General features: G+C 40.1%; 1 protein-coding gene across 2 annotated transcripts in view; it reads right to left on the reverse strand.

Moving 5' to 3' along the window:
• Positions 1-974: 974 nt before the first annotated feature.
• FAXC (failed axon connections homolog, metaxin like GST domain containing) overlaps positions 975-21003 on the reverse strand; it is a 76396-nt gene continuing 56367 nt past the window's right edge. Inside the window, exons 5-6 of one of the 2 annotated variants that reach the window (XM_003258364.4) lie at positions 19739-19855; positions 975-9467 (exon numbers count right to left, since the gene is read on the reverse strand). In XM_003258364.4, the coding sequence (XP_003258412.4) occupies positions 9178-9467; positions 19739-19855 (407 nt within the window). In that variant the 3' untranslated portion in view covers positions 975-9177. The remainder of the gene's footprint in view (positions 9468-19738; positions 19856-21003) is intronic. The other variant, XM_030809483.1, reaches the window with a different exon arrangement.

Here is a 21003-nt window from a genome sequence, read left to right on the forward strand (position 1 = left end):
AGATTTGAATTTCCAAAATCTTGCTGTGAATCTCTGACCCCAAAGACTTGAGCATATCATGGCCATATTACCATATGCCAGTTTACCACTCCAAACGTCTTTCTTCATCTGTAAGTTGGGAACAATAATTACTCAATTGAAGAGATATGAAAACTAATTGAGACTGTGTGTGTGTGTGTGTGTGTGTGTGTGATGGAGTTTTGTGTGTGTGTGTGTGTGTGTGTGTGTGTGTGTGTGTGTGTGTGTGTGTTTGAGATGGAGTTTTGCTCTTGTTGCCCAGGCTGGAGTCAATGGCACAAAGTCAGCTCACTGCAGCCTCCGCCTCCTGGGTTCAAGCGATTCTCCTGCCTCAGCCTCCCAAGTAGCTGGGATTACAGGCATGCACCACCATGCCCGGCTAATTTTGTATTTTTAGTAGAGACGGGGTTTCTCCATGTTGGTCAGGCTGGTCTCAAACTCCCAACCTCAGGTGATCTGCCCACCTCAGCCTCCCAAAGTGCTGGAATTACAGGCATGAGCCACTGCACCCTGCCTAATTGAGACAATATTTATACAAGGGGAAATTGGTTTATTATAAGGCCTAGCCATAGTAAAGGTCTCAACATGTGCTCCCAGCTCTCCCTCTCCTCGTCTTCTCTCTACCAGTGGTTCTCACACTTCATAACACTCTGAGACACACTGGGCATGAAATAAAAGCAGGAGAGGATGGGACAGCGTATTCCAGAGATCTGTTTTTCTTCTTAAAAGCCACTCATTTGAAATTCTATCAGAAAGTTATATGCCTAAAAAATTCATTACCTCTGTTTTAATTATACAAGAGCCTTACAACTAAAATACTCTCCCAGTCATCTAAGAGACCACCACTTAACAGTATATTAGATGCAAACATTTCAGATTTTCCCCATGAGCCTGAAGTTTAAACATTCAAATTTGCAAAAGAGGAGTAAATTGGAATAAAGACATTCACAGAAAACTATTTCATATCCATTAGTTATCATTTACACATCAAATACATATAGCATTAAGACTATACAGAATTTCCACATTTATATACAGTACTCAACATAGTGCACAATTCAAATCTATCTTACAATCAAGTGTACAAGTTTAAATATGGCTTTATAAACTACTAATAACTCTGCTAAAGTAACTCATAGATCCAGAAATAAACACTGAAATGCCACCTTCACACTGGGGTCATCATTCAGCAAGATGCTAATCATTGTGTTTGCAAAACAGATGGCGCAGGTAAGTGTTTCCAGGTGGTGTCCGCCCGTTAGCCCCCAAGTAGCTGAAATGTGGGTTCAAATTATGCCAACATTGGCCCTTCCTATCTCAGATACCTAAAAATAAGTCTGCACATCTTCCACACATTTGAAGACACAAGATTACAAACAAATAGAAAAAAAGACATGTAATCAGTGAGATGATGAATTAACAGGCATTATCAAAACATGTTTTTCAGACTGATGCTGAAATTCACAGACAATACATCCTGCATTTGCATTATCTGGGTATCACCTCACCCCTACTTTCTTTTCTTGTTTTGCTTAACTCAGTGTGTTGTTAAATCTTTCTGGAATTTTCAAGGCATTCTAGATCAAATGATCCCAAAAGCAGAATTAAAAACAGCAGTCTTAAAGGTGACATCAAATTGTTTATCCTTCTCTTTCCCAACCAAAAATGCCTATTTTAAGTAAAAATAATTAAATACCTTGACCTAAAATCATGTGTCCATGCCTATTTTATATCTGCTTTGCCACAAATGGTATATACACATTCTCTAATCAATTACAGGCATCTGGGTGCTACGCCTAAAGACCCCTTATCCCATTCTCTAAACTCCATTGAGGACCAGAAAATATACTTTTAAAATATCTATGTTTGCTATGGTTTTTAATGTTTACATCAATAAAACAGTATATACATATACAGCAGTGTATACATATATACATATATATCTAAATAAATACATGGAGGGGCATGCTCAGAAAGTTTTACTAATAGGGTGAATAAGCACAAAGGTTTGGAGACCACTGCCTAAATAGGGATGGATGATCTGGGCTGTCTCCAAACATTTAAAAGACTTCTCTAAAACAAAATGTACATTACTTTGTACATTTTATATTTATAAAATGAAAAATATATGCCACAAACACTCTTGAGAGACTAGAAGGAAATTCCAAAATTAAAGGAGTAAACGTATCAGGGCCAGACCCTCTAAGCTGCTATCTAAGGTCCTAGGCCTGGCTTCAGAAGGGGAATGGGGGACATGAGCATAGAAATTAAGATAAAGATAAATGTTACTTCACTTCCTGCACTGGTCACTTGTATATCCATAGACAATCCTTCCCTACGTAGATTGCACTTGTTTTTGATTTATAAACCTGTACTTTTTATTATTTTAGCAAAATGGCACCACCTAGACAACTTTCAATTGCCTGATACATCTCTACCACAGCCATACCACATGGTTGCTTGAAACTTTGACATTTTTTACGGTTTTCTTCTCTCCTCCTACTCAGTTAAATTCTATTACCACCAAATGAGGGACTCAGACCCTTATTTTTCCAACCATCACCATGGAAAAACCATCGCTCTCATCAACAGTTGAGTTGTCAGCCATTTGGCATGATGTAGATCACTGGGAAAAAAACATGTGTTTACAATAAGCATGTTCTGATCCCACGAGACTTATTACTTGCAATAAAATCATTTTGACAGGAGTAACACAAACATGTCACCCCTACTGAAGCAGAAGCCTTTAGCCTTATTTCTGTAAAAAACAAATCCCAGGCATAATTTGTTAAAGATAAAAATACAATCATTTGGACATGGTAATAAGCCAAATATAATCTCTTGTAGAAGAGAAGCAAATATGAAAGAACATTTCTGATTCTGAACAATGAAAGAGGAAAGTCATTGATTATTTTTAAAGAGGAGGAAGATAGTAAATATTCAGAGCATTCCTCTTTTTTAGCCCTCAATGAACAATTATATTATATTCCCTCTGCTATCTGTTTAGCCACCATTAACTAACATGGCAATTCAGAAGTTGGATCTTATTTTTTTAGAAGCCATGGGGTAACCAGAAACAAAAAAGGTATTAAATAAGGAAAAAAGCTTAAGCATTACTAATAAGTGAAAGTTACTCTATTCCAGAGCCACAAATAAAAACAAATAAATAAAAATAAATGCATGCCAATGGGGGGTGGGAGGTGAATTAGTCACATTTAGTAGCACAACTTTTTATAGTTAATTGATTATGATACACCTATATTGCTTTATGGTTAGTGGATTGTTCCAAAAATGCTTGATGGCCATTAAGTTCATTGCTAAAATTATTGTGTACAGAACACCAAAGTACCGTATCCATCTTTTACTCCAGATGACTTGTTTTCCTACTGAAATGGTCAGTTTGGTGCTGCTAGACCATATCTGTAGGTTATTCGTTTTATTATTGCAGTGGTCCCCTTTATTTGTTTACCAATTTGACAACTTAAGGCAATCATCCTCATGAAATTCGAGCATCCTAGTTTGTCATGGTCCAGCCAGTAGCAGGAGTTTTAGAGGGTCTAAGTCTGGGGACAAGTTCCTTGCTTCGGCGAAAGCAGAATGGTTGAGGAGGTCACCCTGTCAGCTCCAAAACAGCTGAGCCCCTTTTTTTAAATCCATACTTCAGTGCCCTCTGTAATCATCTCTAACAGGCAAGGCTAATGTTGCTGCTTCCAGCAGTCTAATCTCAAAAATTAAGGAAACTTAAATATCCTTAAGATATTCTTGAAAGTCAGGGACCAAAAATCTGAGTTTCTGGTAAGGAATTCAGATGAGGAAAACATGCCACAGATGTTCGCATCCACGCCTGACACTAGCAAGAGTCTTACAGGTAAGAGGCCCCTCCCTCCTCACCCACCAAGGGGATCCTTTTGAACTTCCCAAGTTATATCCAGACCACTGGAAGCAAACTGAATAAAGGTCAAGCACTTCACAATCACATGCAATTGATCCCTGGACCTGTTAAAGATGGGTTCCCAGAGCCCAGCATTTAGCCTGGGAAGTACTCATCATTGAATGTACTTTTATCAGTGCTAGTTTGATCTAAATAGCACTGCATATAAAGGAGAACAAAGGATCCTGGGTCATAGTCAGGAACAATAAAATAACTGTACTCTGTAAAAAAAAAAAAAAAAAGTGAAAGAAAGAAAGAATAACCTGAGTTGTTCCCTATCAACAAAAGGCACCAACCTTTTATTGAAAATGCACTTAACAATTGTTCTATGAATGAATGAATGAATGAATATAGGAAAATCTGATTGTGCAGACCTTTCTTCTGCAAGGAAAAATCCAGCTTCTTCTCTCCCACCTTCATCCCAGGCTGGTTGCCCTATCCATGCAGAAGCGGTGGGTTTCAGGGCTGAAATGAAGTGCACTTGGCCCTGAACTCATTTTGATAAATCAATTTTTGGGGTGGTTAAAAGATAAATGACAAGGACAACAACAAAATCCTATCACTTTCAAAATTCTAAACCTCCAAATCAAAATTTTCTCAAATAACCTAAGAACACTTCTTTCTTCTTTTCTGTCACTCAAGACATACTGAACATGGATAATAGAGATTACTTTTGCTTGCATAGCCTGTACCAATTTTTCTTCTCTCTGGCTGTGTTAAAAACAAGAACACAACGAAAACATTTAAAGACTCTTGGGAACAAGACTCTTTAACTGGGATCCATTAACCCCCTGAGGAAACCATGGATAATTTCAGGAGGTCTCTAAACTTCCTGAATTTATATGTAACATTTTATGTATTTGCATATATGTGTTTATCCGGGAATAGGGTATAGAACTTTCATTAGATTATCAGTGGAGTTCCTGACAAACAAAAAGTGAAAATTCACTATTTAATGGTATGTGACTCACTCTCTGCGCATCTTTCCCATGCAACCTTCAGGGAAGGAAGTGATGAGTGCTTCATTTTCGAAGGAAGAGATTATAATCAGCTGGGAAGCCTTCATGTGAAGCTGACGAAGTCAGACCTTGAGAGATGGGCGTGACTTGGGCCAGTGGGGCAGAGAATAGAACATTTCAGGAGAAGGACTGGCATGAGCAGAGGCACAGAGGTGGGCCACATGAGGCATTTTTAGGCAATGGCAAATGGATCAACCTGGCTGCACTGGATGGCTCCCATGGAGGAGCTATGGAGACAAGGTGAACAAAGGTGAAAACATCAGACCCTAAGGAGTAGCCCCTCACCCTGATGCAATGCCACACCCCATCAGGGCCAAAGAGCTTTTTAGAAAGATTAATCCATTTGTAGTGGATGGAATGGAACAGGGAAGTGGCCAAGTACGTAAAAGAGGCTAGAGAAGTCTAGGCAAAAGGGGATGCCCTGAAATCAGAGTTCTGTGCTGTTCTATTTGCCACTCTACAACCAGTGTAGACCCCAGGGCCAGGCACAGGGTAGGTGCTCTGTAAATATTCAGCAAGTGAGGGAATGGACATGGGTTCTTTAAAAGATACATAAGGAAGTATGAGGAGTCTTGGTGATTTGGGAATCCATCTTGCTATTCTTCCCAGAGTCTAGCAATGCCCTGCACAGAGTCTAGCAATGCCCTGCACTGATGAGAGGTCTCTTGGATTGGTCTTGACCAGGCTGACAGGACACGGACAAAAGTCAAGTCGGATTCCAAGCAGGGAATGGCTGGAGATGTGCTGGTTCTCTGAACACAGGGTGACTTCTCAGGTAACATGCATTTTATAAGACAACAAAGCCACAGTGGTATAATGGAAAGAACCATCAAGGGCAAGGTGGTATAATAGAAAGAAACCATCAAGGGCAACGTGGTGTAATGGAAAGAACCATATTGACCTCAGTTTTTGGTCCTGCCCTTCAAATAAGTATGTATGTGACACCGAGCCAATAAAGTGCTTTCTACAGCTAATTTTTAGCACAGCTATACATTTCTATGACTCTACATTATCTCTCAAACAAATCTAGGCAAGACCCACAAGGCCAAAATCCTTGGTATGTCTGTTCCTTGAACCTTAGCTATTTCACAAAAATATACCCTCATACCACAGTATACATGGGCAGGGCTCACTTGAGGAGTGGACTGCGGTCTGATTCAAGTCCAAGTTGTTCCAAGTCTGTGATTGGTCTCCTGGGTAGCCCACAGCCTTGGTAGTGTCACTTTCTACAATTCATTATGTAACAACAACAAATTGGTAAATGCTGACAATATAGCTCATCTTTGCATAAATACAGATTGTCTTTATATCTGTTCTGATGATTCTGCTCATTAATCTTGTTGAGTGGGGGTACAGGTGGGCAAAGACAGGTGGATGAAAGAGCTTGATTTACTTTTACAATGAGAGTTAAAAAAGGAACAAATAGCCTATGGGTCTTTTGTCCAACCAAAAGCATCTGTTAACATTAAAGATCACATACTTCAAGTTACCTTCCAGCAAAAAGGAAACACAGAACTTGAACAAGAAGCCAGATGACCAAAATGTCCCTTAACTTCTTATTGTTTTTTCTTATAATTAGCACCTGTTCATGAAATTGGAGAACATTTCAAATCTGGGTAGCTTAAGAATGAAGCACATAAAATTAAATCCTTCCGGATAAAGACTCACACTATGATGACTTTGTCTTGGTTATTTTGTTTGCATAACCCACCTTGGGAAAGTAAAGCGGGGACATATTCTACGGCTCTAAATCAAATTAACACCTACAAAATGTTGATATCCAGTTATATGCTGTCAGGCAAGTGCCCAAGACTCCAGGTAGCAATGTCCATTCATGCCCCTGTAAGAGGTACCTGGATGGAATGACTTATTTTGCAATTTCATTTTCAAAGTTGGTTCTCCACATACTTGTATTCCAAGTAATACAAAATTAAAAACATATATGAATCTTCATTCTCATAACTTAATCATCCTTTGAGAGAAAATACATCACACTTGGTACTGTACAGTAAGATAGATTGTTTATAGAAAAAAAATTCAAATACATTTCTTTTCTGCTAAAATGTGGTGGGAAAAGGACAACCCATGCTTTGTGGAGACAGGTCTGCAGTCCACCTGTTCATTATATTCATATTTTCAGTCCAGGAGTCTCCCTAGTCACACAGAAATGCCACCAGTTGGCCTTAAAACACACTTGCTAGAGAGAGGGGAGGCAAACAGTCCTCCCAAATGACACTGGAGCCTCAAACAGGCTTATCCATTCATATCTTCTCCACCACACTCTTATTAGGCATCAAACAGTCCCTTTAAATAAGAATGGTTTTAATAAGATATTAACAACTAAGTTTCCCATGGAATAAGAATTTCTAACAGGGTATCTCAGCATGTATTCCCAGTTACATATGCCCTACACAATTGCTTAAGTGGTAAGCAGCCTGAAAAACTCTCCTCCCTTTACCTCTTTGTGAATCAACAACAGTCTTTTAAGATTGTTTTGCAAATGCTATATTCAAAAAGAGGTTGTTTTTTTTTTTCAAGTAAAGTGCATGGATTTCTCAGAAGTTGCTGTATTTTAAGAAGTGCCTCTTTAACCCCATAATGAGCAATCCTTATGTTGGTCAGAAGCAAAGCAGTTTTGTTTGCAATTGTAATTCTTGGCTCTCCTAGCCCAAATCTCACAGCCATCACCCAGGATCTCTGCCCCATATTTCCCTGGAAAATGTCCTAAGTCAAAAAAAAAAAACCTCATCTTTAGAAATAGGGTGCCTTCACAAATATGGGTAAGCCAACAGTTCATAGAATACTATAGGGAAAGAGAGAGAGAACGGGGATGAGACAGCAAAAACATTAAGACTTGTTCTCAGCATTGCTCTCCTCTCACTGGGCAGTGGCTGAAAACACCAGAAAAGTTGCATTAATAAAACTGCATATAGTCTAACACTGCACAGAGTGCTTCGATACAAGTATCCTCTTGCTACTTCATCTTTTCAATACATCTTTGCAAGGTTTGTTTTCAAAAAGACATTACAAGTTGGCAGGCTTCTGCTTACAAAAATCAATGAAATACTTTCCCTTCAACTCTATGAAACCCACCGTATTCCTGAGATTTATTCTCCTCAAATAAATCAAACATAGGCAACGTAACACTCTGAAGTCAACACAGAACATGCCAGGGTGAATTCAGGCAATGAAAGAACCACTTTTCTGCAAATACATGGTGGAACTGAAGACTGTTTGTAGCTGTCGATAATTTGTAAAAACATTTCCAATGTTCTTTGAAGAAAAGATTTTGATTCAGCCAAGATTACAGAAAGGAATGATGACAAAGTCCTAAGTGTACCTTTGTGTGTATTTCATCTGCTCAGCTTTTGCAAGTGACTGTGGTGGTGGTTGCCTGGATATGGAATTCCTCTGCCCTCAAATCTTCACATGCATGAAGTGCAATAAAGAATAAAATGCTGTGTTTACGTCACACCACTTCCAAGAGGTTTAAAGCGCTGTGCGAATGTTACCACATGAATCCCCACAACACCCCTGTGAGGTAGGTAGGTGGAGAGTATTGTCATCCCCACTTTACAGGTGGGAGAAATGAGGCACACAATAGTTAATAAGAGATTTGCTCAAAATCACACAGCTAGTCACTGGCAGGGCTTAGAATAAAATGTATACTGATTAGCACCTAGCACAGTGCTTTGCACATAGTAGGTGTTCGTTTAATATCTGTGGATTTTATTTGACTTATGTCTCAACATACAATATACACACATAAGGTACAAGCAGCCACCATAAAACATTTTTCTGATGATATCTCTCATTACTTCAAATCCTGGAGGAAGGAGGTTCAAGAATCCATCTCACAACTAAGACCTCAAGGTTGAAGAGGATCATGATAAACACTATCAGCTGAAAACCCGCTCTTACACCTGCTCTACCACACAATATTATTAATAGTTTTCTAATGAAAACAAAAATGGATTTCAGGAACCATGCTGACATTATTTTTTGCCTGTTTGTTTTCAATGGAGTCATCTGAATGGTTCTGTGTTTTGTTTGTACAAAAAAGAAATAAGGCTACTATAGTCCAGTTAGCATGTGAAAACTGTGCCAAGCACGAAGATCTCCTCCCAGCTCGGATGGATTGCTACCTGGGAAAATGGACCAACCCAGGGAGTGGCAGGTCCCAAGGAAGAGGGTCAGTGAGGCTGGACGTCACTTGCACTGTTCGTGGTCTGTATAGTCATCCATGTCCACATCCGAATCAAAGAGTGAGTGTCCGGTAAAATCTGTGTCTGGGGTTCTGGAAAAACTGTTTTCTGCTCCCTCATCTTCAAAGGTCTCTGTCCTTGAGTAAAAGCTAAAATCCAGCAGCGGGGTGTGGGTTTTGCTGCCTTCGCTGCTCTCCTCAGACTCATAGATGGTATTGTCATCATCGTGGTGCCACTCTGGCCAAAATTTCCTCCTTATCCTCTCACAGTACATGGCAAGGTTGATCAGCTCACCTGCAGTGTTGTAAGGAAAGCAAGGATCAGTTCTCAAAGGCAGCAGTCTACCACTTCTATGGTCTGTATTCCCCCAAAACTCCAATGTTGAAATCCTAACTCCCAATGTGATGGTCTAAGGAGGTGGGGCCTTCAAGAGGTGGTCCGTTCGTGAGGGCCAAGCCCTCATTCGTGGTACTAGTACCTCATAACAGAGGCTTGAGAGAGCTGCCTTCCCCCTTTTAGCATGTGAGGACACGGCGAGACAGCACTGTGTCCAGGAAGCAGGAAGCGGGCCCTCCCCCAGGCAGGCCCTCGCCAGATCCTGAATGGGCCAGAGTCATGATCCTGCATTTCCCACCATGATCCTGCATTTCCCAGACGTTCCCAGACTCCACAACTGTGAGAAATACATTCCTGTTGTTTACCAGAAACCAAGTTTATGGCATTTTGCAACAGAGGCCCAAACTATGACATCCAGCTACTAGGCTTTCTGGGAAAGTGGAATAATGGGGAAGGTAAACATTAACAGTATTTTTCCATAGAGATACTGTGAAAATATTTAGGTTTTTATGCACGTAATAAAAACGGTGAGTGAGAAAAGTTAAATTCAGTGAGTGGGCTGAATGAAATGAAGGAGTGAGTCCGATGATGATTAGAAGTGGCAAGGTAGTTTATTCAAAACGGCAGATAAACTACCATCATTTGGCTTTAGGAAGCATTTTATTATTTTATGTTTACATATCAAGAGAGCTAATGCTTTGATTGGTTCATATATAAATTAATTTATATTCCAAGAAAATACATCAACTGTTGGTTGCATTAAGTCAGCCAGAAGTAATCATTTACTCCACAAATTTTCGCAGTGTTGCTACAGGCTGAGTACCATGCCAAGTAGCTGAAAAAAGTTATGTTAGGACATAAACTTTTCCCCCCAAAAAATCCATAAAATGGATAACTCAATTGTCTTTATGGATAAGTGTGCCTGCAAACACACTTAGTATAAGATATTTTTAAATTTTTACATGAAATTGAACAGCAGTACTCAGGATCCGGGTCCCACTCAGTCACTAGACTACTTCTTTTTTATGTGAATCAAAAGAACTCTTGTGTTAAGTTACTATCACTCTCTAAGCATTTGTCTGAAACATGACACTCTATCTGGCCTTCATTTCCTAATTCCAAATGAAAAAGAAAGAAAGAGGGTGAGTTTCTCCCTTTGATCCAGCAGATGGCAACATTGCTTATAAATATATGATTTGCTACTATCTCTTATAGGACATTATTACTCTAAGAATATCTGGATTTAACTTATATAAACATTCACTTATTGTGTAAATAATCCATGTTTTAGTGCAGAAAATTAGAAAAAACAGATAAGCAAAAAATAAAAGCATTACCAATAATCCCATTCCCCATAACATTTTCATTTATGTTCTTCCAGAAAGGTACATATTTACATATACATTTACATATATTTACATATGCTATATAGGATTTACTACATATTCTTTTTCCTATCCTATGTTTTTCCACTTAACAACGTATAATAAAAATCTTTGAATGTCACACTCTGACCACAGTGACAAGTGCACACTATGTTATATGGCTGTACCATAGCTTCAGTTTGTCTTTATGAATCCCCTATCACAGGTCGTTTAGGTTGTTTCCATATTAATGGTTCTGTTGATTATAGTCTGTCACTACTCTATTTTATCTTTCTGTTAAGGAAAATAACATACTCTCATTTTGGAAAATTAGAATTAGTCTGTATAGAGAAACTGTACAAATACATAAAGAAGAAAACAAAAAGTACCCATGATTTCATCGATCCAAGATAATCACAATTAACATTTTGGTGTAACTTCTTTAAGTATTTTTTCTATTTACCTATTGCCATTATTATTACATATTATCTCCTGTAACATTATTGTAAACATTTTCTCATGTTGTTAAAATTTTTCAAAACTTGATTGCTGTTTTACTTACATCCCCTGCAAAACATAAGAAAGCAAATCCCCCTGCTTCTTGGATCCCACAGACAGGTACTGGCTCCAGGTCACCATTTCCAGTCTTCTCGAATTATAACAGCTCAACCCCCACTATGTAAAAATCTATTCTCTTCTAGAAGATATTTGTGCACATGCTCAGGAGCCAGAAGCTGAGAAGTCAACACCATTGCTCCTTTTAAGGAGATGCAGCATGGAAAACCTTCACTTACTTTCTCCCTCATGGGGACATCATGAAACGCCTCACCAGGTATTGCTGCCAATCCCAGGGAACCAACAATTGAATAAAGATGTGAGGGCAGCAGCAAGAGAAAAAAAAAAAAAGACCTAATTGGAGAGGTAAAGGGACATCAAAGATGAAATACAGTCACTTCACAGTAGGACCTGGGGACAGCCCTGTTTGACCCAATCAAATCCATTCCTTACTAGCTTTTCCTACAGAAAATCAGAATCTATTCACAAGATCCACAGGATCTATGAACATCACTTCATTCATGGCTTTTCTTTCTACAGGCTTGTTTCTTCACCTTTCTCCAGAAGAGGTGCCTGCTCTGTGATCATGTGACATTAACACCACTTCAGTATGCAATAACAAAAATTAAGAATCGTAATAGCAAACAGTTATATAGTCCTGACTGTGTGCCAGGCACATAAAGTGCTTCACTCACCTGTTGAATTTATATTAACCTCATTAGTCCTCATGTCCTTCACCTCCACTCAACTCTCTACTGATGAGCTGACAGCATGGCCTGGGAATTAATAGTATTGCACTACCTGTCATGGAATATTTTTCTGTAATTATTCTTGAGGTCTTAAGACTTATGAGGAGACAGGTGCCACCCCTTAATGGCAATGAGCTATCATAAAAGAAGTGATCATTCCAATATGTAGTTGAGAAAGGGTTTGCTTTGATGAGCAAGAGCTGGGAGCCCACACACTCCTCAATTCCTGCCCATGATAAAGAGTGAAACAGAGAGTGGACATCTATAGTTGGGTTTTATCTTTTTCTGGCTTTGCCTATCCCTTTCTGTGGCTAGATTCACCATCAGCTGAGCCACTTAACATGCTACTGGACAAAAGAACAGAAAAAGTTGGCAGCAGAAACAGGTTGTGTGGAGTGTCTCTCTGTGTGTGTGTGTGTGTGTGTGTGTGTGTGTGTGATAAGCCTGTGTTAATATAAATGCCTATACAGGCCGGGCACACTGGCTCATGCCTGTAATCTCAGCACTCTGGAAGGCCGAAGTGGGCGGATCACCTGAGGCCAGGAGTTGGATACCAGCCTGGCCAACATGGCGAAACCCCATCTCTACTAAAAAATGCAAAAAGCAGCCGGTTGTGGTAGCAGGCGCCTGTAGTCCCAGCTACTCGGGAGGCTGAGGCAGGAGAATCACCTGAACCAGGGAGGTGGAGGCTGCAGTGAGCCGAGATCCTGCCACTGCACTCCAGCCTGGGAGATAGAGTGAGACTCTATCTCAAAAAAAAGCCGATACGGAAGACATACAGTTTGAAAAATAATAGAAAAACTGCATTTCTTCAAAGTGTACTCAACAATCAGATAACAGTTTCATCCACTTGACTGGTAAAAAAAAAAAATGTCTGATAACATCCAATGCTGATGAGGATGTGGAGGGTCAGGCATTGTACTACATGGCTGGCAGAGGCATACATTGCTATAACCTGTTTTGGAAAGTAATCTGATGTTATCTACCAAAAATTTAAATGTGCATATCTCTTGGCCCAGGATTTCACTTTTAGTGCTCTATTCAACTATAATGAAAGCAGTGGTATGTAAAGATATATGTACATGGATATCAAATGAAGCTTTTTTAAGCAAAAAAAAAAGAAGTAAATGATGAAAACAGCCTGAATCTCCATCAATAGGTATTGATTAAATAAATTAAGGTACATCTATGCTATAGAATATTGTGAAGCTGTTAAAATGATACGATATTCTGTTAAGTGAAAAAAACAAGTTATAGATAATGTGTATAATATAATTCCATTTAGTTTAAAAACAGTGAAAACAAACAAACTGAAACACCTATATATGCTATACAAATCTGTACCTGAAAAAGGCACAAAAGGATTTACATTAAATCCTTAATATTGATTATTCTGTGGAAATAATATTGGACATGGATGAGGAGAAGGCCATAAATTTTTTAAACTATACCTTGGTAATTCAACTTACTGTAACCATCATGTATTACTTTTCAAATTTAAAAATCCAATAAAATCAATTGGTAAGAAACAAAGTGATATTCTCAGACAACTTGAGAGGATATTTATCAGAAAGCCGAATGCCCCCCTACCCAGAAGATAATCCCAGATAGAATAAAGAACCTTTCTGTTAAAATTTCTCAAATGGAAATGCCCTCCCTGCTCTTTGAATAAAGTGATGCATTTTATATTCCTGTATTCCTCTAATTTCTCTAATAATCAAAACATTCTGTACAATTTGATGCTGAAAACATTGTCAACCAAACCCAGAATCCAGAGCTAAGGTTCTCCCAGCTGCCAATCATGCAAGGCAGGAATGCGGGTGAGAGAGAAGCATGCCAATGTCTCACAGCAGCACCTGCCAGCCCTTGGTCACGAACCAGCAAATAACTTGGAAAACATAGGCCAACATCCAAACACACTCATATGCTCTACAGGTATTTACTCAGCACCTCCCTGTTCCAGATCCATGCTAGGTGCTGACTACATCCTTGGCTGCTCCTTTTAGCATCTGTCATGCAGGCATGGAGGACACTGAGCATATATCCTCTTCAGAAAAGTTCCTAAAATACTTGAATACTGTAATGAAAACACCCCCTTTGCCTTGTCTCCTCGAAGCTAAAAAATATTAATTCACAGATCTCCAAATACAAAAACAGGCCAAGGTAATTCAGTCCAGCCCTTTCCTGAAACCCAAATCTCCTCACAACAACCTCTTCCTGAAGACTTCCCTCCAGATGCAGAATAGTAAGAGTGCAGGAGTGAGGAGATATTTACATGCTGGTCGAGGAGATGCAGCATTTTTTCTACTTTTTAATCTATCAAGTATTAAGTAAAAAAGACATTCAAGTAAAATAAATAATTGCTGGTGAAAGTTGCTGAATGAGGTTTTTCCTAGAGCACAGAAGGTTGGGCTCCTCCTAATTCAGAAAATAGCATTAAGGTCTGTGGTTTTGATAGGACTCTGGAGGACAGGCAGACACGCTGCAGAGCTCTTGACCCATCATGGCTTCAGTTTCACTTTTCTCAGCCTTCTTAAGCTCTCCACATCTGTTTGAAGGAGTGCCCCAATCCACATACAATTATCTGATAAGAACCCTGATTAAAATATCAAAGCTGACTCCACATTAGGAATGTTGCTAATAATAAAACTGAGATTTTTTTAGTATAAAATGGCAAAAATTTCAAAATAAATTATATTCAACCCTAATCAAGGAGCAAAAATTGGAAGTACTTTCAGACTTTGCTCATGAGAATACAAGTTGTATAATCTTTCTAGAAAGCAATTTAGCCATGTAGACCAAGAGCTTATGCCCTTTGAGACAGTAATTACCGAACAAGAAATTTAGCCTAAGGAAATAACCAGAGATGAGCAAGAGTATATATTTATAACAATATTCACTATAGAATATTAGTAAAAGTTATTTAAAACAACCCACAAGTCCAGAAATAGATTAATCACATAAATTACCATGTAGCCATAAGATAGGATATTACGCAACTATTAAAAATACCATTTTGAAGAATATTTCATGACAAGGGAAATGGCCAAAATACAGTTAATTTTAAAACTTTAGGTTATAATTGTATCAACATTATCATCCCAGCTTAAAATATATATATACATACTTACATCTGATAAAAGATTAGATACATACCACAATATCAGCAATTGTTCTCTGTGAAAGATAGTGTCACAAGTTATTTTTTATTCTTTTAAAACTCTTCTATCTTTTCTAAATTTTCTTCAGTAAGCAAATTATTATTCATACTTATATGTCTATCTAGATAGATATATGCATACATATGTATATTCAAAGCCTGTCCTCCTGCTCATCTAACTGAAGGAAAATTTCATACTGTTCTACATGGTTCCAGAAGTAGCTTGTGTGGCTTTGTAAATAATATGTTGGACCAAAAAACTAATATTCATCCATACACACTCACAATGAGGCAAGGCCAGTGGTGCTTCTGCCGTTCCAAAGCTAAAGCAGAAAACTGCCTGAATCCGAGCCATTCACATGTCTGGGTTCCACCCAGTTCTAAAATCTCCAGGCTACTTGTTTCTGCTTAACCCTTCTCATGTTACTTCTTGAGAAAGTCTCTACCACAGAGACAGCAAAGGCAGGGAAAGAGGTTGAGAACAAATTACAGCAGTAGTAGTTTGGCTGCATGTTATCAGCTCCCCTCCAAAGATTTAGAAGGGGTATGGAACTAATGCCTAAAATGGGATTTATAGATCCCTGTGGACTTTAATAATTCATGCTACACCAGTACCCAGGGAAAGCTGGAAGCTACTTTAAGAATCAAAGTACATGCAACAATGTGCCAAAAGCCCCTGCAGACGATGGTGTCAGATTCCCCAGATGTGCATGAGGCCCAAAATCAATCCTCCAAAAGGCTGATCATTTCTTTTAAAAGAACACTAAATGCCTCAAGTCCTTTCAGGAAGTAATAGAGAAAAGGGCCAAAGCATAACAAAAAAATGCATCATTTCCGAAAGAAAAAATTCTATAGAGTCTGTGAGTTCTACTGATAATGGGGTCCCTAAATACTTCAGACTAAGTCATAGATGACCACAACAGTGTGTGTGTGCACATTTGTATGTGTATGTACACACGTATGTGTGTATGTAGGGATGTGTTTGGGTAGAAGTGTAGGTATATCTGTACAAGTAAGTGTGTGTGGGGGGGTGTGTATACAGCATGTGAGTAGATGTGGGTGGGTATGTACGTGTGGGTGTGTAAAGGTGGTATGGTAGGAGAACGGAGGGAATAGAGTAGGAAATAATAGGAACAGAGAATGGATATAAAACACAGCCCTAAATGAACTAAAAGGAACCAACATCTTTTAGACCACTATGGAAAAATGTGATTAAATTAAAGGGAAGCTAATATTTTAAATGCCACGAACCTCACCAACGTGGTAACATATTTAGTTTAGAGAAGTTCCAATGTATTGCAAAACAAGGAACATCCTCATAATGACCATTTAGGAAATTAAATGACAGTCCATACTATCCCTAGTCTCACTGAGCTGAACTTCCGGAAGACCTTCCATCAATGCCTGGCCCATTCCAACGAGTCTGATAATGTATCTGGAGCTCTGTCCCCACCAATACGAGGATCTGGAGAGTGAGTGCTGCTGGCGTCAGCCTGGTCTAACCTCCTGGGCATGCACATGAATCGACACACACACACACACACACACACACACACACACACAGAGCTGCAGGCTCCACCACTTCCCCACCCATCTACATGACCACCACACATGACTGCTTGCCTGCCTCAGTTTCTTATATGATTCTGCCTTGCTTGGTTCCATCCATCCATCTACCCATCCATCCATCCATTCACCCATCCATCTGTCCATCCATCCATTTATCCATTCATCCATTCACCCATCCAGCTATCCATCCAACATTTATTAAGAGTATTCTATGCGCTATTCTACTGGTCTCTCATCTACATACCCAGCCTGCTCACTTGGGCATAAACATTTTGATTAATTCTTGTCAATCCTCCTCCCCTAACCTAAATATTGAATTTTGATCCCCACATCCCTGGCCCCCAGGCACTTGCTTAGGTACTGCCTTAAACAGTTCCCATGCAACTATGCAGGGGAAGCCTCTCCCAGAGTCCCTGGCTGCCACATACAGATGCTCCTCGACTTACATGGGGATACATCCATATAAACCCAATTGAAAGCTAAAAATATCGTTAAGTCAGCTGGGCACAGTGGTTCATACCTGTTATCTCAGCTACTTGGGAGACTGAGGTAGGAGGATCACTTGAGGCCAGGAGGTCAAGACCAGCCTGGGCAACACAGGAAGACCTCATTTATTTAAAAAAATTTTTTTTTTAATTAGCTGGACATGGTCTCTCACTCATGAAGTCCCAGCTACTCAGTAGGTTGAGACAGGAGGATTACTTGAACCCAGGAGTTTGAGATTACAGTAAGTCATAATCATGCCACTTCACTCTAGCCTAGGCAACACAGCAAGACCCCATTAAAATATATATGTATATGTACATATGTATATGTGTGTGCGTGTGTGTATATATATATATATATATATATATATATATATAGTGTCCAAAATGCATTTAACACCCCTAACCTGCCAAACATCATACATTAGTTTAGCTTACCTTAAACGTGCTCAGAACACTTACATTAACCTACAGTAAGGCAAAATCATCCGGCAACACAGCACACTGTACAGTATCAGTTGTTTACCCTCATGATTATAGGGCTGATTGGGAACTATGGCTCAATGCCACCACTCGGCATCAGAAGAGAGTACTGCACCACACATATGGACAGCCCAGGAAGAGATCAAAATTCAAAGTATAGTTTCTACTGAACAAGTATTGCTTTTCACAACCTTAAAGTTGAACAATCATAAGTCAAACAATGATAAGTCAGGAACCATCTGTATATCCCACCACCCTACCCCACCACACACACACACACACACACACACACACACCCCCCAAGATCTGGCCCCTTGCACATCAATCCAAGGTGAGCTATCTTTCCGTATGCCATTTCCACCATGAATTTTACTTCTGGCTACAACCCCACACCCACCCCACACATATATGTTCATCCCCTAGCACTGGTTCTACTTATCCTTGCTCCTTAGCTTCCCCTCTCATATCTCTTGTAATTCTGACAGGCCTCACATCCAAGGTACACATCACACAAAAAAAGTACTAAGATTGTGTTTCTTTGGTCAAAATTAACATAAATAATACTTTGGGCAGCCAGGCGTGGTGGCTCATGCCTGTAATCCTAGCTCTTTGGGAGGCCGAGGTGGGCAGATCACTTGAGATCAGGCATTCAAGACCAGCCTGACCAACATGGCAAAACCCCGTCTCTACTAAAAATACAAAAATTAGCTGGGCATGGTGGTGCACACCTGTAATCCCAGCTACTCAGGAGGCTGAGGCAGGAGAATCTCTTGAACCCAGGAGGCAGAGGTTGCAGTGAGCCAAGATTGCACCACTGCACTAAAGCCTGGGTGACAAAGCAAGACCCTGTCTCAAAAATAAATAATAATAATAATAATAATACTTCAGAAAGCACTAGACTTACAAAGTATTTGTTGACATTTTCATTTTCCCACAGTCTTGAACTTTTTAGCTCTACTATTTTTTTTTTTTTTTTTTTTTTTTTTTAATTTAAGACAGAGTCTTGCTCTGTCGCCCAGGCTGGAGTGCAGTGGCACGATCTTGGCTCACTGCAACCTCTGCCTCCTGTGTTCAAGAGATTCTCCTGCCTCAGCCTCCCAAGTAGCCAGGATTACAAGTGCATGCCACCATGCCCAAGTAATTTTTGTATTTTTAGTAGAGATGGGCTTTTGCCACGTTGGCCAGGCTGGTCTCGAACTCCTGACTTTGTGATCCACCCACCTTGGCCTCCCAAAGTGCTGGGATTACAGGCGTGAGCCACTGCGTCCGGCCGCTCTACTACTCTTAGTGTATGGTCTATAGCCACTGTGTTAGAACAGGAGGAGAGAGTGGCTTGAATGCAAATGGCACAGAATCCTATGTACTTATAGTTACAAGTGCAACATCTAAAAACAGTTTAGACTCAGAGCATCTGAAACAGCCAGTGAGTTCATCAGCGTCACCCCACCGTAGTTGCTGTAGCTGGATATACCAGAAAGTGGGGAGCCCCCAATGCCCAAAGGAAATTAAGGAAGACCAGCAAAGCAATGGCACCAGGTGGAATTCAAGCCCTATTTCAGCACAAATCTTAAGTCCCACTATGTAAGCAGATGGAAGAAAAGCGCTAGCATAAAAACATGGCAGGATCTATGTCAGCACTGCTAAGAACATAGTCTGGGCAAGACAGCAGGTGAGAAGCCCAATCTCTCTTCCACCCCAAAGTATCCTGAGTACAGAGAACCAACCTAGCCCTGTACACCATGCCTGGTGTCTCCATCAAGCACACCCAAAACCAAAGCATTGGTCTAGAATTCTCCCCTGTGCTACCCCACTGCCCACCCAGCCCCGGTAAGCCCCAAAACCTGAAGAAAAGTGTAGGGCTTGCCTTTGATCAGCCGTTCGGGTCTTGTCCCTGGTAAGGTCCACATTGCCTGTGCCAAGTGTCCAAAGACAGTGGCATCAAGAGTGGAAAGCTTGGGCCCCATGATGTACTTCTTATCACCTGCAGTAAATAAAGCAGAGAAGTCAATGGGCTGGCCCACACTGCCCCACATCATCACAATTGCATTTAGCACATTCTATTACATATTCTTTTACTGAATACCAAAAAGCTTTGCAGAGTCTAAATGCATGCACACCCTTTTGCTTAAAAAAAAAAAAATAGAACAAAAGTAAAATGAATTAAGCAATCATGTGATACATCAACCCATAGAACAGCAACACAGGGAACATACCAAAATAAGCAGATGAGGGAGGGCATTCATGGAAAAAAGGGAGAATTGATCACCACCAGACCTCTGGGGAACCTTCTTGTCTCAAACTCAAGTAAAGCCTGTGATGCTTAAGAACACCTGGAACTTTGCTTAAATAATCTCAAAAGTAACCCAAAGCAAGCACAGCCAACATCAGCACTTAACATTATTAATTTAAATACATTTCCCCAGGAAAAACAAGAAGCCTAAGCTCCTTAAGAGGTTTGGAGGTGAGGTTTCCCATGACACTACACGGTTCTGGCAAAGTTCTCACCTCTGAGGACCAGCTTCCATGGAAAACAATAAGTAAGGAGTAGCTATGAGGTCACGGGCTCAGCCCTGGCATCAGGATCCCATGAAAGGATGTTTCACACTACTGCTCCCATCTCTCCATTTCACACTATTGACTTCATCCAGGCCTTGTCACCGGCCTATCACACTCAACCTATTAAAACTGTTAGACACTGCTGCATATGGAGGGAGCACTAGGGGAGAAGGAGCTGCGTAGCTCACAACCTGGCATCACCGTTATTCACTGTGGGAATCTGGTCATCACGTAACATCTACAGCCTCAGTTTTCCCACCTGGAAATGGGGATGAAACTAAGAGTTTCTATTCCTTTGGGCTATTGTGAGGATGAAATGACGTAATGTACATTAGCACTCATGACAGCCCCTCCCTTTCTCCAGTCCTTTCCACATCCCACCTGACACTATCAACTTCCTAAGACTTTTTTTTTTTTTTTGAGACAGTCTCGCTCTATTGCCCAGGCTGGAGTGCAGTGGCATGATCTCGGCTCACTGCAAGCTCCGCCTCCCAGGTTCAAGTGAATCTCCTGCCTCAGTCTCCCAAGTAGCTGGGATCATAGGCAGCCGCCACCATGCCTGGCTGTTATATT

The sequence above is a fragment of the Nomascus leucogenys genome, chromosome 3 (genome assembly GCF_006542625.1).
Source record: "Nomascus leucogenys isolate Asia chromosome 3, Asia_NLE_v1, whole genome shotgun sequence".
Classification (NCBI taxonomy): Eukaryota; Metazoa; Chordata; class Mammalia; order Primates; family Hylobatidae; genus Nomascus; species Nomascus leucogenys.